Source organism: Sus scrofa, chromosome 8 (assembly GCF_000003025.6).
Source record: "Sus scrofa isolate TJ Tabasco breed Duroc chromosome 8, Sscrofa11.1, whole genome shotgun sequence".
In the NCBI taxonomy this organism is placed as follows: Eukaryota; Metazoa; Chordata; class Mammalia; order Artiodactyla; family Suidae; genus Sus; species Sus scrofa.
The window spans coordinates 1,167,351-1,182,203 of NC_010450.4; the positions used below are offsets into that span (position 1 = coordinate 1,167,351).

The 14,853-nt window shown below is 48.8% G+C and overlaps 1 protein-coding gene across 3 annotated transcripts in view; it reads right to left on the reverse strand.

Annotated features, from left to right (window-relative positions):
• The window catches only part of POLN (DNA polymerase nu), a 125,202-nt gene that overhangs the window by 94,014 nt on the left and 16,335 nt on the right, over window positions 1-14,853 (reverse strand). For all 3 annotated transcript variants that reach the window (XM_021100921.1, XM_021100920.1, XM_021100922.1), the window contains 3 exons: window positions 7,010-7,089; window positions 4,710-5,213; window positions 1,787-1,983 (listed from right to left, as the gene is read on the reverse strand). In XM_021100921.1, coding sequence (XP_020956580.1) covers window positions 1,787-1,983; window positions 4,710-5,213; window positions 7,010-7,089 — 781 coding nt within the window. The remainder of the gene's footprint in view (window positions 1-1,786; window positions 1,984-4,709; window positions 5,214-7,009; window positions 7,090-14,853) is intronic.

Below are 14,853 nucleotides of genomic sequence, written 5' to 3' on the forward strand. Positions count from 1 at the left end.
GACTAATAACGCAAAGAATGTCCTGTAAGACAAAGCGGCTAACACACAGCGTTTTCTAAGCCAATTACAGAAGCCGGCTCTCCACACCTGCAAAGCCAAGGCTCGGGGAGGACGGGCTGCCGTGCCCTCCCCGCGCCCAAGGGGAAGATGTCGAGCGAAACACACGGGCCCGGAGAATTCAGGAAAGGCCGGCCAGTGAGGGCCTGTTCTCACCGAGGCCTTCTGCAAAACAGGCCTGCCTAACTGCTCTTCCAAAAGAAAGTTATAAAAGAAGGTTCTGCGTTCTCGGGAGCAGAACCCTGCATCGTCAAAGACCGCCCTCTTCTCACCGGAAACGACCGTGGCGCCAGGCCCCACCTTAAGCTTTGATTGCCAAGGCGGCCGTCCCAAAAGACTCATCTCCAACGGACACGCTGCCAGCTGTGCGACACAGCTGCTGGCAAGAACAACAGACAAGGAGCTAGATGGAGCTCCCTCTTCGGAAAGCCCTGGGTAACCCAGACAGCTGGCTGTCACCTAGACTGACACGGCTTCTCAACCTTCCTACGTCCTAATTCCCACGCCCGGCTCTAAGTTCGCCCATAAGGAGGGAATCCTGGAACCCGACAGAGGCAGAGCCCCAGGTCCGTGCTCTCTCTGTCCCCCTCTCCACCCATAACCCCTCCATGTGGCCCGGGCCACGCCGTGAACCCTCCAGGACTTGCGAGGGTGGAACCCTGCTCCTCAAAGTTTCCTAATGGTTTCTGCCCAAGAGTGTCCTGGGACCACAAGAACCACAAGGGCGGGCCCAGCCCCGCGCCGGCCCCAGAGGAGCCGTCTGTGGGGGCCTGGGTGGAGCACCACGGGCCGGACCGGCGTCTCAGGCTCTCCCCGCACGGCAGCATCACCATCAGAAGGCTGGAACCGCCGCAACAATGGAACCAGCGAGACGGTGTCAGGCAGGAAGGGCCAGGCCCACACCGAGCCTCCCTCAACTCTCGTCAGGGCGGGGTTCCAAGGAGCCCCCTCCAGGCAGCCGTGAACAGGAGGCGCACAGGAAGCGGATCCCTCGCCCCGAGCAGAAACCAGTCAGGCTGACAACATGAGCAAACAAGAGTGGGGGGCGCAGGCTTCAGCCCACACCAGATTTTTCAGGATGGAGAAGGGGCCGCAGGAGCGCAGCGTCCCCGTCTGCTCTGAGATCTAAGCCTCCGAAGACAGAAAACACAAGTGAGACATGCCCACCCATTTCCACAGAGTGAAGCTTTGAAATCAGGAAGGTCTTGGCCGCACTGCGAACAATCTCCTGTTTGAAGGCGGCAATAACTGAATCTCCTGATGCCATGAGTGAGGGACCAAGCGCGATGACAAAATCGCCTGGGGCTCCGGCAGCGATGGAGGGTTTTCAGGCCTTAAGATGATGCTCTTCTCAGAGTTCTCTGGTGGCTCAGTGAGTTAAGGATCTGGCATTGTCACTGCTCTGGCTTGGGTTCCATCCCTCTGGCCTGGGAACTCCCGCATGTCATGGGAGTGGCCAAAAAAGAAAAAGAAAAGCTGATGCTTCTGTCATCAACTTCTCATTGAGATGCCGACTCAAATCCTGGAGCAGCTCCCACAGAGGGACCCTCCGTTCCAGGAGCTCTTTGAGGGAGAGGACGGCAGCGTTGGCAGAAAATCTGTTTTATTTCCATGTGCTCCTATAAAACTTCTGAAAGTTTAATCACGAAAATTGGAGTTTGGGAAACACTAGATTAGGATAACACCCATGAGTAAGTAGGATTTAAGGTAGTGAGTGAAGATTTACTACCTGGCAAATTGGTGGTGTGCCTCTTGCTCCTGGCCCCGAACAGAAGAGCGTTCAGTTTGTATGTAGACACACTCATCACTGGGTGTGAAGCCTCCCTCCTGACCACCGCCAGGGGCTGGGGCAGTGGGAGGACCACTGCCTTCCTCCGGGTGGCTCTGAATTAGCATCACAATGCCTTTAATAGAGGAAACTAGAGCCTGTGAATACACGATAAAACCAAGTTTCAAAATAAAAAATACACAGTGTATTTATTCAAGAAAGATATTGTTGGGAATTCCCGTCATGGCGCAGTGGTTAACGAATCCGACTAGGAACCATGAGGTTGAGGGTTCAATCCCTGGCCTCACTCAGTGGGTTAAGGAGCCGGCATTGCTGTGAGCTGTGGTGTAGGTTGCAGACGCGGCTCAGATCCCGAGAGGCTGTGGCTCTGGCGTAGGCTGGCGGCTACAGCTCCGATTAGACCCCTAGCCTGGGAACCTCCATATGCCACAGGAGCGGCCCTAGAAAAGGCAAAAAGACAAAAAAGAAGAAGAAGAAAGATATTGTTGTTTTATAATTAAGCAGAAAGAGGAGGCCTAAAATTAAAATTTGTAAATGAACAGTTCTTTTAATGACAATCAAAGCCAACAGCCAAATCCATGATCTTATTCTCCAAATCTGGTCTCTTCCCCATTCAAAATCGTAATGGAGGTCTCGGCCAGTGCAGCACAGCAGGCAAAAGAAAGAAAAGGTACACAGATCAGAAAGGAAGAGCTACACTGTCCCTATTCAGAGGTAATATAAATGTTTGTGTAGAAAACCCAAAGGAATCTACAAAAAAAACCCAAAAAACAAAAACCCCAAAACCAACCAACCAACCAAACCAACCAAAAAACCCTCCTGAAACTAATACGTGAGTTTAGCAAGATTTCAAGACACAAGATCAAAACACAAAAATCAACTGTATTTCTATACACAACCAATGAACATGTAAATAAACTTTTTTAAAAAAAGAAACTACCATTTATAACTATTCCCCAAAATTAAATACTTAGAAATTAATAAAACACATACAGGATCTGATACTGAAAATTACAAAATACTAATGAAAGAAATCAGTGAAGACGTATGTAACAGAGAGACATCTCTTGTTTAAGGACCATAAAGCTCAAACTTCCCAAGCGAAGTCGTAGAACCAAGATCAATAAAACCCAAGCACAAGAAACATGAAGACAACGCCATCAAATCACATCTCTATCAAACTGCTTGAAACAGGGACAAAGAGAAAACCTTAAGAGAAGCTGAGGTGGGGTGGGGGTGGGGGACACTGCCTAAGTAAAAACAAGACAAGGGTGACAGCTGATTTCTTAAGGGAAACAAAGCAAGTTAGAAGAGAGTGGTATAACATCTTTAAATTACTGAACAAAAAAACTACCAATACATAATTCTTTATCCCGTAAAAACGTCTTTCAAAAATGAAAGGTGGGGGAGTTCCCGCTGTGGCGCAGCAGAAACGAATCTGACTAGTATCCATGAGGATGCGGTTTGATCCCTGGCCTCGCTCAGTGGGTTAAGGATCCAGCGTTGCCGTGAGCTGTGGTGTAGGTCGCAGACGTAGCTCAGATCTGGCGTTACTGTGGCTGGGTGCAGGCTGGCAGCAATAGCTCCAATTTGACCCCTAGCCCGGGAACATCCATATGCCTTGGTGAGGCCCTAAAAAGCAAAAAAAAAAAAAAAAAAAAAAAAACCCCAAAAACAAAAACGAAAAACAAATAGTGCTAGGAAAACTAGACATCAACATGAAAGAGGGTGGGTTTGTGCCCTTGTTTTGGTATACACAAAAATAAACTCAGAATGGATCACAGGTGTAAATGTAAGAGCTGAAACTATAAATCCTTAGAAGAAAATACAGTAAATACATCTTCATGACCGAGGATAAGCAGAGCATTTTTTTTTTTTTTGTATTTTTGCCTTTTCTAGGGCCGATCCCTCGGCATGTGGAGGCTCCCAGGCTAGCAGTCTAACCAGAGCTGTAGTCGCCGGCCTACACCACAGCCACAGCAACGCTGGATCCTTAGCCCACTGAGCAAGGCCAGGGATCGAACCTGCAACCTCATGGTTCCTAGTCAGATTCGTTAACCACTGTGCCACAACAGGAACTCCCAGAGCATTCTTAAATATAACAACAAAAGCACAAGCAATAAAATAAGGACGATTATCTGTAGTTGATTAAATTAAAAACTTTTGTGCTTCAAAAGATTTCCTCAAGAAATCGATAAAAACAAGGCAGATTTGGAGAATTATAAATCACATATCTGACCAGAGACTTGTATCAGAATATACAAAAAACCCTTAAGATCCAAAACAAAACACAAATAACCCCATTTTAAAATGAGCAAAAGATCTGAACTGAACTCTCACCAAAGACTGCATATAAACAGCCAACAAGCATGTGAGCAGATGCTCACTGCCACCCGTTACTAGGAAATGCCACTGAAAACCACATGAAATACCACTTCACACACAGAAGAATGGCTAACATAAAAAAAGCAGGTAACAAGAACTGAAGAATCTGGAACCCTCAGCCGTTGCCAGCAGAATGTAAAATAGGACAAGCTACTCTGGAAAACCTCTGGCAGTGTCTTAAAACCCTGAGGAGAACCATGCCTCCAGCCACTCATCCCTGGGGGAAAGAGGAAGGCTTAAAGCCACATTTCTAGGGAGCTCCTGTTGTGGCTCGATGGTAACAAACCCGACCAGGATCCATGAGGATGCAGGTTCGAGCCCTAGCCTCACTCAGGGGGTTAAGGATCCAGCGTTGCTGTGAGCTTAAAATCGTATTTCTAGCTCTCCTATCAAAATCGGACGCTAAGAAAATGGCTTTCTTTTCTGGTGTCAACACAACAAACAAACAAGAGAGCAAAAGGCGACACTGTTTACTAACCGGATCAGCCCCCAGCTGGGTGGAGCCGTCCTCATACAGCAGGGTCACCACCAGGGCTGCTGCCTGCTGGAGCCTTTCAACCAGCTGGCATTTCTCCAGAGCATCCAAATACCGAACATCGCGAAAGCGGTTCCTGGGCACTTGTGAGTCCTCAGGATCCGGGCAGAGGTCGGCCGCATCCGCACCGTCTCCCGAGGCCCTGAGCTCGCTTGCTTTCTCCAGTGGACTACCACGCGTGACACGTCTTCTTTTAAGGCTCATGCTTTCTCCGCTTTTTTCACGGTTTATGCTTTCCTCTGGCCAGTGTTTTCTCTTACATTCCACCTCCTGCAGAACTGGAGCCCCTTGGTCACGCTGAGCAATTAAGCCCCTGGAAGGAGCCAGGGAGCTGATACGCCTCTGGGTTCTGTCAGGACACGGCTGCTCTGCGCGCCTGTTCCGGGAGGACTGAGGAGACAACTTGATGGAAACCCTTGCTGTGTGGCTGCTACAAGAATGAAGATTCTGCAGAAACATGGAAAAACACTTCGCTAGCACATGCATTCACGAGAGGGATCTATAAGCCAAACTACAACGCGATGGAGCACATCCGAGGAGGGGGACACGGCTGCTGGCATCTCTCGTCAAGCTTCCTCCGGCCTGAGTCTCCCAGAGCAGCGATCTTCCTCGATCTTCCTCAGCCCTGGCGGGCGCGCAGCAGCATCACGGGCTGGGAGGGCACGAGCTCAGCACGAGCCGGAGTCGTGCGTGTAACGGGTGTAACGGGAGGTGCTACGGACGGGCTGTGTGGCAGAAGAGCGTCAAGAAGAGCAAGCACTTATCACGTCCAAAGAGGCCACTGAGGAAACGAATCACAACCGTTTGAGGTATGTGGATCTAGCTACTAAACGTTTTTTTACGATACAGTATATTCTCTTCCTGTTTTTCGTTTGGTTGGGGTGTGTGTGTCTTTTTTCAGGGCTGCACCCACCCACGGCATAGGAAGTTCCCGGCTAGGGGTCAAATCGGAGCTATAGCTGCCGGCCTGCATCACGGCCACAGCAACGCAGGATCCCCAACCCGCTGAGCGAGGCTAGGGATCCAACCCACGTCCTCATGGATACAAGTTGGGTTCGTTACCGTTGAGCCACAACGGGAACTCCATTCCCCTCCTGCTATGATCCACCCAAGTGCAGTATTTATTCATAAACTAAGGGGAAAAAAGCATTTCTCCATTTCACTATAGGATTCATTTACAACTAAACTTTATTTTTAACATTTTTCAGATTTTTATTTTTTTTTTTTTGCCATACCCTTGATTATGTAGATATTTTATTGCAAACCTGTACCACAGCTGCAGCCCAAGCCACAGCAGTGACAACACCGGATCCTTAACCCTTGAGCCACAAGGGAAGTCCTATTTTCCAGATTTTATTTTTATGCTGTCCTGAACAAATGTATACCAACAGTACTTTAAAAATAATTGTGAAAGAATATGTTTTAACACTTGGTCACAGAAATTTTAAATCTATACTTTTTTTTGCTTTCTAGGGCCACACCTGAAGCACATGGAGGTTCCCAGGCTAGGGGCTGAATAGGAGCTGCAGCTGTCAGCCTACACCACAGCCATGGTAACGACAGATCTGAGCCACATCTGTGACCTCTACCACAGCTCACGGCAACGCTGGATCCTTGACCCACTGAGCGAGGCCAGGGATCGAACCTGCAACCTCATGGTTTCTAGTCAGATTCATTTCTGCTGTGCCACAACGGGAACTCCCTAATCATCCTTTAGATCTCAGCTCAGATATGGATTCTTCCTTCAGAAAGACATCCCGGGTTCCTCTCCCACTACTTGGAAAAAGCAGAACGTAACAGCACTAAAACTGAATTAGAAAGGAGTTCCTATTGCGGTGCGTCGGAAACGAATCTGACTAGTATCCATGAGGAGCGGGTTCAATCCCTTGCCTCGGTAAGTGGGTCAGGGATCCGGCGTTACTGTGAGCTGTGGTGTAGGTTGCGGACACGGCTCGGATCCGGAGTTGCTGTGGCCACTGGGTGAGACGTCTCCGCTATCATTCCCACAGCTCTCAGAATTGACCTGCACCGTGACCCTAACTCACCGCACCCCAGAGAAACTACGTGACTCTTTCCCTTCCCCCACACAAATTAAACTTTTCGCTCCTCTGGGAACACAAGAACTCCTTTGGCATTTTAACAACTGTATCCACAGTGCCTGGCATATAATAGACACTTAATAAGTGCTTGCTGACTCAGTGAAAGTTATCTCTTTAGAATTACTCATATTTGCAATGATTCACCTTTTTTTCCAGTAACTGATTCTTCCCATCTTCACGTAGTACTGAATCCTTAACACTGGATTTGTTTACCACTTCTGTAGCTTTAAAAAACCAAAAAGAACCCATGAGGCAATAAAGAAACATTAAAATCTAAGTCATATAATTGGATAACATTGAAAAGAGCCTCTACAGTCAGGCAATTTACTCATTATTTACTTAATTAAAACAATGTAATAAAATTTACACAAAATGCATACCACTACTGCAATAAACATTTATGTAGAGTATCTTCAAATTAACTGGAGGCAGATCTACGTAATCATGAAATCATTTATTAAAAAGTATTACTTAGCATTTGCATTTGAATACTTGACTCTAAAAAACCCAAGTTCAACATTTTCCAAAACCTGTTAGGTTTGAGGAAATTCTTAGACTGAATAACATGGAGATGGCACAATTAGAGATACAGAAACAGGTCATTAAGACAAACTTTTTTTTTTTTTTTAGGGCTGCAGGTGCGGCATATGGAAGTTCCCAGACCCGGGGTCGAATCGGAGCCACAGCCACGCCGGAGCCACACCTCGTCTGCGACCTACACCACACCAGATCATTTAACCCACTGAGCGAGGCCAGGGAGCGAACCCCCATTCTCATGGATCCTCGTCGGGTTAGTTACTGCTGAGCCACGAGGGGAACACCAAGACAAACTTCTGACTTAGATTTTGTTTTAATTTTAATAAGCCCGGACTGAACAGTGAGTAATAGAACCTGGGTTCAACCCCAGGCAACATGACTTGAGTCTGCACTCAAAATCTCCGGGATAAGGAGTTCCCTTCTGGCTCCATGGTTAATGAACCCACTAGGAACCATGAGGTTTCGGGTTCGATTCCTGGCCTCGCTCAGTGGGTTAAGGATCCAGCATTGCCGTAAGCTGTGGTGTAGGTCACAGACGAGGCTCAGATGCCATGTTACTGTGGCTGTGGTGTAGGCCAGTGGCTATAGCTCTGATTAGACCCCTAGCCTGGGAACCTCCATATGCCATAAGTGCAGCCCTAAAAAGACACACACACACACACACACACACACACACACACACACAATAGAGCAGGATTTCCCGTCGTGGCTCAGCGGTTAACAAAGCCGACTAGTATCCATGAGGATGAAGGTTCGATCCCTGGCCTCACTCAGTGGGTTAAGGATCCTGAGTTGCTGTGGCTGTGGTGTAGGCCGGAAGCTATAGCTCTGATTGAACCCCTAGCCTGGGAACCTCCATATTCGGCAAGTGCAGCCCTAAAAAGACAAAAAGAAAAAAAAAAAAAGGAAAGGAGGGCAGCCCCTGAGTAGATTCTGTAACATCCACACACTGAAACACAGAACCTCTGACAAGAGTGATTCAGAGTTGTGGTAGCTGACTTGAAGATGCAGAAATCTGTGAAAATACGATCCCGTTTTTAAAAACAATGACCAAATCTCCCCATTCACATCCCTGAGTAGGTTATACACATACACTGGCACAGGTCTGGGCCCCGGGAGGCTGACCCTGGCTGGAGGCTTGCCTTCGGAAAGGTTACTGGGTAGGGCTCTCAGGATGGGCCTCTGGGGTGGGGGGGTGGAGGGAGGACTGGTCCAAGATGCAGTCGCTACAAAGGCTTGCTCTGGACCCAGCTTGGTCCCACCAAGTTGTCCCCCACTGGTTAAGGGCGCTGAGCCGTCACTATCTGCTGGCTCCCGGGAAAGGGGTGTGCCCTTGGGCCAAGACGCTCTTTGCAGCAGAGGCAACCATCAGGAGCAGCTGTGTTTCGAGCAGCTGCTGGGGTGATGAACTGGGAGCTCTGGGCATCCGGTGTTGGCTGCAGTCCTACCGACGGCTCGCTACACCGGGCTGCTCAGGTGTGTCCTGGGAGCAGCCCCTGGGGGAGTCGGGGGGGGGGGGGGGCTCTTCCTGGGGAAAACGAAAAGCAGGGTTATGGGATGAACTGCATGTCCTTGTCCCGACACTGGTCTCAAAGGTGCCAATGCTACCCTTCCCTCGCCTACCTCCCGGTTTAGCACCTCTGCTGGTCCCGCTGGCTTGCCTGGGGATGACCCCACCCTCATCCCTGGTCGCCATGCTCTCCTCAAGCCACAGCCACTGCATTTACCACCACCCTGGGCAGTGAGGCGGGAAATACCCAATCGCCAACTGGGTGCCAAGTAGCTGCTTCCCACCCTGCTGTGCAACAGCAGCCCTGACTTCCGACCAACAAGCCACCCCCAGCAGGCTGGCCAGTCTCTTGGCATAAGGAACTTGAGTGGCTGGGCAGCAGCTAAGGCTTGAAACGGAAGGGTACTCTTCCTGCGCCCCTGGGGGTTTCCCCTCGGGAGCTGAGACTAAACCTGCAGACTCCAGAGGTGTGGCGAGAAACACAAATTGAGCGAGAGGATGGGAGTGACGGTAAAAGCAGGGCCACTCCCACGGCCGCCTTTTGGCAGAGCTTGAATTATCTACACTGGGGACAGTGCACCTTGTGACGGTCACTGACATGCATCCCGGGGGTCACCTGAGCTGAGCCTGCCACCCCCACCCTATCAGGCTGTGAAAGAACAGCAAGTCTCACGACCGCATTGCACCTGCTGCAGCTCCTCTCTGTGAAGCGGGCCTTACGTCCAGCGCGCCGCTAGGCGGGACCCCGGCAGTGGATTAAACGCCTGGAGGCTTGGCTACCAGAGCTCACCAAGGCCCTGGTATGGAAAAGGTGCCTGGAATACGCGTGGATTCAAGACGCGTCGCGGCACCTTTGGGTGCACAAGAGGTTCAGTTTTGCCAACGAGCCCCCAGGTGACTGTCCTCCTCCAGGCTGGGTCCTACTCAGGGTCCAGCACTCAGTCTGTTGCATTCAACGGGAGCAGCAGCTGGATCAGCCCTGGCGAGTCGGAGTGCCACGTGCTCCACCCCAGCCCACGGTCACTCCATCCATCCAAGAGCCCGAGGTGCCTGCACCAGGAAGCGGTGACAGAGGCTGTGGACACCAACCGGTCAAGTCATTCCAGTTCGTCCTCCTCGAGATGCCACCTCAGGGAGGTGCTCCCTGCGTCTGCTAGTGTCATCACCTTCGGTCTTCTTTACGCCTTGGCAAACTCTTCGCTCGTTCATGAGGCTTTAAACGTTCCTCGTTCAAATTTCTACATGGTTTCTGTTCCCTGACCAGCCCGTCTCACATGCCCCCTTAACAGGCCCCGGACCTTTTGGCCAGGTCATGTTGTGACTTAACGGCCAGAAGAGGAGGAGGCAGCAGTTCCCAAGGGAGAGTGTGCTATGGCTCACGACAGCCCTCTCGCACTGTCTGCAGGCTGAGGGGCTGGGAGTGGAGAGGAGCAGGTACCTGGGATTCAGGATTTGAACGCACCCACCCAGATGTCCCCATCCTGCCTCTCAGGGTCTGGTCCCCGTTCCTGATCCAGGCCCTCCCCCTGTGGTAGAACACCAGCTCGGATTGAGAATCCAGCTTCCTCTGGGGCTCTACCACCTAACCAGGCACGGGGCTGTGACTGCAGCTGATCTCTTTATGGGCTAGCTGGTAAGCCCTCTGGTTATCAATTTAACCTTTAATCACTAGCTAATCACCCTCAGCCTTTGTCTTCTCCCCAGGGATCTATTACTCCAGCCACCAATTCCATTCTCTCCCATTGCCTTTCCAAATACCCAGTACTGCCAGCTGCCTGGGCAGTTGCTTCCACTGGTGTGCCAGACCAGGCACCGCAGTCAGAGCTTGAACTGCACCACTGTCACCCGCATTGCACCTACTCCTTGTGATGAAGTCATCAGAGCCGGCCTGCCTAAGGGTTCCCAAATTCCAGAATGACCACTCCTGGCACCAACTGTAGCAAATCAAGTTCCTTGGGAACCAGACTGAGCTTTGCTTACACAAGTTTACTGGGGGATGGAGGTTCCCAGGGGAGGGGTCGAATCAGAGCTGCAGCTGCCAGCCTACACCACAGCATCGCTGATTCCAAGCTGCTTCTGTGGCCTACACCACAGCTCGTGGCAAAGCCAAATACTTAACCCACTAAGCAAGGACAGGGTTTGAACCTGCATCCTCACAGACACTATGGTCAGGTTCTTAACCTACTGAGCCACAAAGGGAACGCCTATAAAAAAAACTTTGGGACTTCCCATCATGGTGCAGTGGAAATAGATCCAACCAGGAACCATGAGGTTGTGGGTTCGATCCCTGGCCTCGCTCAGTGGGTTAAGGATCCAGCGTTGCCATGAGCTGAGGTGTAGGTGGGCAGCTACAGCTCTGATCAGATCCCTAGCCTGGGAACCTCCACATGCTGCGGGTATGGCCCTAAAAAGACAAAAGACAAAAAAACAAAAAAAAAACAAAAAAAACCCTTTAATGTGGGATTAGCAACTTTTTTGCTTTGTTTACAAAAAAAAAAAAACCAAAAAACAAAAACAACTTTTCCTTTAGTATTACAAAGACACCATCCGCCAAAAAAAGTTGAGGAAAATAAAACATATATAATTCTTAAAGTCCTTCCATTATGTATCTTATGTTTGTAGAAAGCTCTTACAATCAGTAAGAGCTGAATTCACAGATCAGCCCACCCACGGTAGCATCAAAGATGAGAAAATGTTTGCTGCTTTCGAAGAGCCCCAAATATACTGAGAGTTACAGCATTATACCCATAACCAAAAACTGCATCACAGGAGGAATTCCCTCATGGCACAGCTGGAGCTGGCTAAGGATCTGGCATTGTCACTACAGTAGCTTGGGTCACTGCTGTGGTGCAGGTTTGATCCCTGGCCTGGGAACTTCTGCATGCTTTGGGTGTGGCTAAAATTTATTTATTTTTTTATTTTATTTTTTTGGTCTTTTTGCTATTTCTTGAGCCGCTCCCGTGGCATATGGAGGTTCCCAGGCTAGGGGTCGAATCGGAGCTGTAGCCACTGGCCTACACCAGAGCCACAGCAACTCGGGATCCGAGCCGCGTCTGCAACCTACACCACAGCTCACGGCATCGCTGGATCGTTAACCCACTGAGCAAGGGCAGGGACCGAACCCGCAACCTCATGGTTCCTAGTCAGATTCGTTAACCACTGCGCCACGACGGGAACTCCGCTAAAATTTTTTAAAAATAAAATAATTATAACAACGAAAACAAAAAAAACCCATATATCACAGGAAATTCTCTAAACTGAGTTGCAAATGAATTTTCTTCCAATAAGAATTCTGGTAACAGAAGTATCATTTGTGCAGAATCTTGTAAACTGGTATGATTTCAACACTCATCGGTCTGTGTGAAGGAGAAAAAGAAAAGGTGGGTAGAAGAGGAAGTCAGGAAAAGTCGCATGTTTGGAAGTGAGTCAGACCTGAACGGGACCTAAAGAGAAGGAAAATGGGGAACAGAAGACGTAAAAGGGAGGGCAGGGGCCAGGTTGCAGGAACACATGGGGATGTTTCTGTAGATAAATTCTGCAGAGCAAGGACAAGAGCTGACCTAGTCCCCAAAAAGGTGCACAGGCGACAAACTGACAGTGAAAAGCAGTTAGGAAACTACTACAAATTTTCAAGAGAAGGAATAAGGCTTGAAGTAGGGCCGTGGGAACTGGAATCCAATATCTGGCAGGGTTTGCTAAGTGACTGGACATAAGGATTTTATATTTACTTGATAGAAATAAAGTTTATCCATATACTCTTGACCAGAATGAATATAATCAAAATCTATTTAATCATTTCGCTTAATTTGTAATGTCTGTAAAACTATTCTTATTTAACTTTTTTCACCTTTAAGCTCTACTAAGTTAAAATTGAAAAGATTCTGGATAAGTGTGTACTAGAAAATTTTATTTGGGAGTTCCCTTCTGGCACAATGGGATCAGCAGCACCTCGGGAGCACTGGGACACATGTTCAATCCCCAGCCTGGTGAAGTGGGTTTAGGATCCGGCATTGCCACAATTGTGGCGTAGGTTGCAACTTTGGCTTGGATCTAATCCCTGGTGCAGGAACTCCACATGCTATGGGGAGGCCAAAAAAGAAAAAAACGAAAACGAAAACAAAAGGAAAATGCGATTTGATTTCTACAGGTACTTAGGACCAAATGTGGAAAGGTATCCTAATACAAATGTGCCTAATCATAGGTATGATGTGCACAGCACCAGGCCAGCTGACGACCTCGAGAACCAGCCTGAGCAGTCCTCCTGCGGCCCAGGCACCTACCAAAGACTTTCAGTGGCAACACGCAACACCGAACTGACAGTGTGCATTGAAGTCCGATGAGCCCAACCCTGAATCTGGTTGAAAGGTGTAGGAGTTACGGTAAAAAGAGCCACCGATACAATGGCTTAAGCAGCAAGAGTTCATGGCTCTCTTCTGTTCTGAGGTGAGTGGTCTCAGTTGGTGGTACGGCTGTTTCAGCACGTCACTCTGGGACCCGTTCCCTCCAGCACGTGGTTCCAGCTCTCAAAGGACACTGTGTTAGCATTTGCAGGTTGGAAAGGAGTCGTTTCAGGTTCCAACTGGAGGGAAGAAAAGAGACCACTAGGAAGCAAGTCAGATGTCTTCAGGCTTATCCTGGAAACAGCACACACCCCACTGACAGGAACCAGCCAAGGGCCACACAAGCATGTAGTCTGATGCTGTGCCTCGGACGGGAAGGGCGGACTCTGGAGTGAAGGATGAGAGTCACCTCTGCGAGCAACATAAAGCACTCAGAGATCAGGAAGAGAGAGGTGGCTGCCAGAGAAGTCAGGATAAGAAGTCCCTAGCAGCCTAGCGGTTAAGGATCCAGCACTTTCACTGCCGTGGTGCAGCAGGTTTGATCCCCAGCCCAGGAACTTCCGCATGCCACGGCCAAAAAAAAAAAAAAAAAAAAAGTCACAATAATGGTTACCTTTGAGCAGGGAGAGAGTTTTAATTGAGAGGGAAATTTTGAGATGTTGTAAGGGTAGTTACATGATGTCCCCTTTATATTAATTCAGTAAGCTGTATTTTATGTTTTTGCATCTCTTGTTTTTTCACAGCAAAGGTTTTTTTTGGGTTGTTTTTTTTTTTTTGTCTTTTTTTTAGGGCCAAATCCAGGGGTATGGAGGTTCCCAGGCTAGGTGTTGAATTGGAGCTACAGCTGCCAGCCTACACCACAGCCACAGCAACGCCAGATCGGAGCCGCGCCTGCAACCCACACCACAGCTCACAGCAACACTGGATCCTTAACCCAGTGAGTGAGGCCAAGGATCGAACCTGCGTCCTTGTGGATGCTAGTCAGATTCATCTCCATTGAGTCACAATGGGAACTTTAGCAAAGGGCTTTTAAATAAAGACCAACCTTGCTGCGGGAATATGTACACAGTCCAATCCTTGGTGGGTGTGTGTCTTGAGATATCTCAGTCTAGCAGAAGGGAAAATTAAACCCCCAAGTGACATATGTTGTTTGGTTTTACTCAATACATTTTTGTAAAAGCAAATGTTTATTGTTTATTTCCCTTGATTTCCAAGTTCAATGCTGCTATTTATTTAGAAATGGGCTTTCAGAAATAGAATGCTTATCTACAATAAGGGATTGTCCCTTTTACTTATAAGGGACAAAGATGTGACATAACAGCTTCAGCATGTGGTAAGAATCCAGGAATCAACTAAGCCTTAGGTTCAGTATCATTCATCAATAACCTACCAGCAATCCCACTTTACTTCAGATTTATATGAAATGAGAAAAAAACAGCGGGCCTCTGTGGCAGACAGACTCCATGGTGGTCCCAGGACCCCTGCTGTAACCGCCTGAGTGTGAGTGGGACTGACTCACTACTACGCAACAGAACACAGTACAGGTGATACAACGTTTGGGATTACCTTACATGAGACTGTAATGTCAGTGCTGCTGGGGA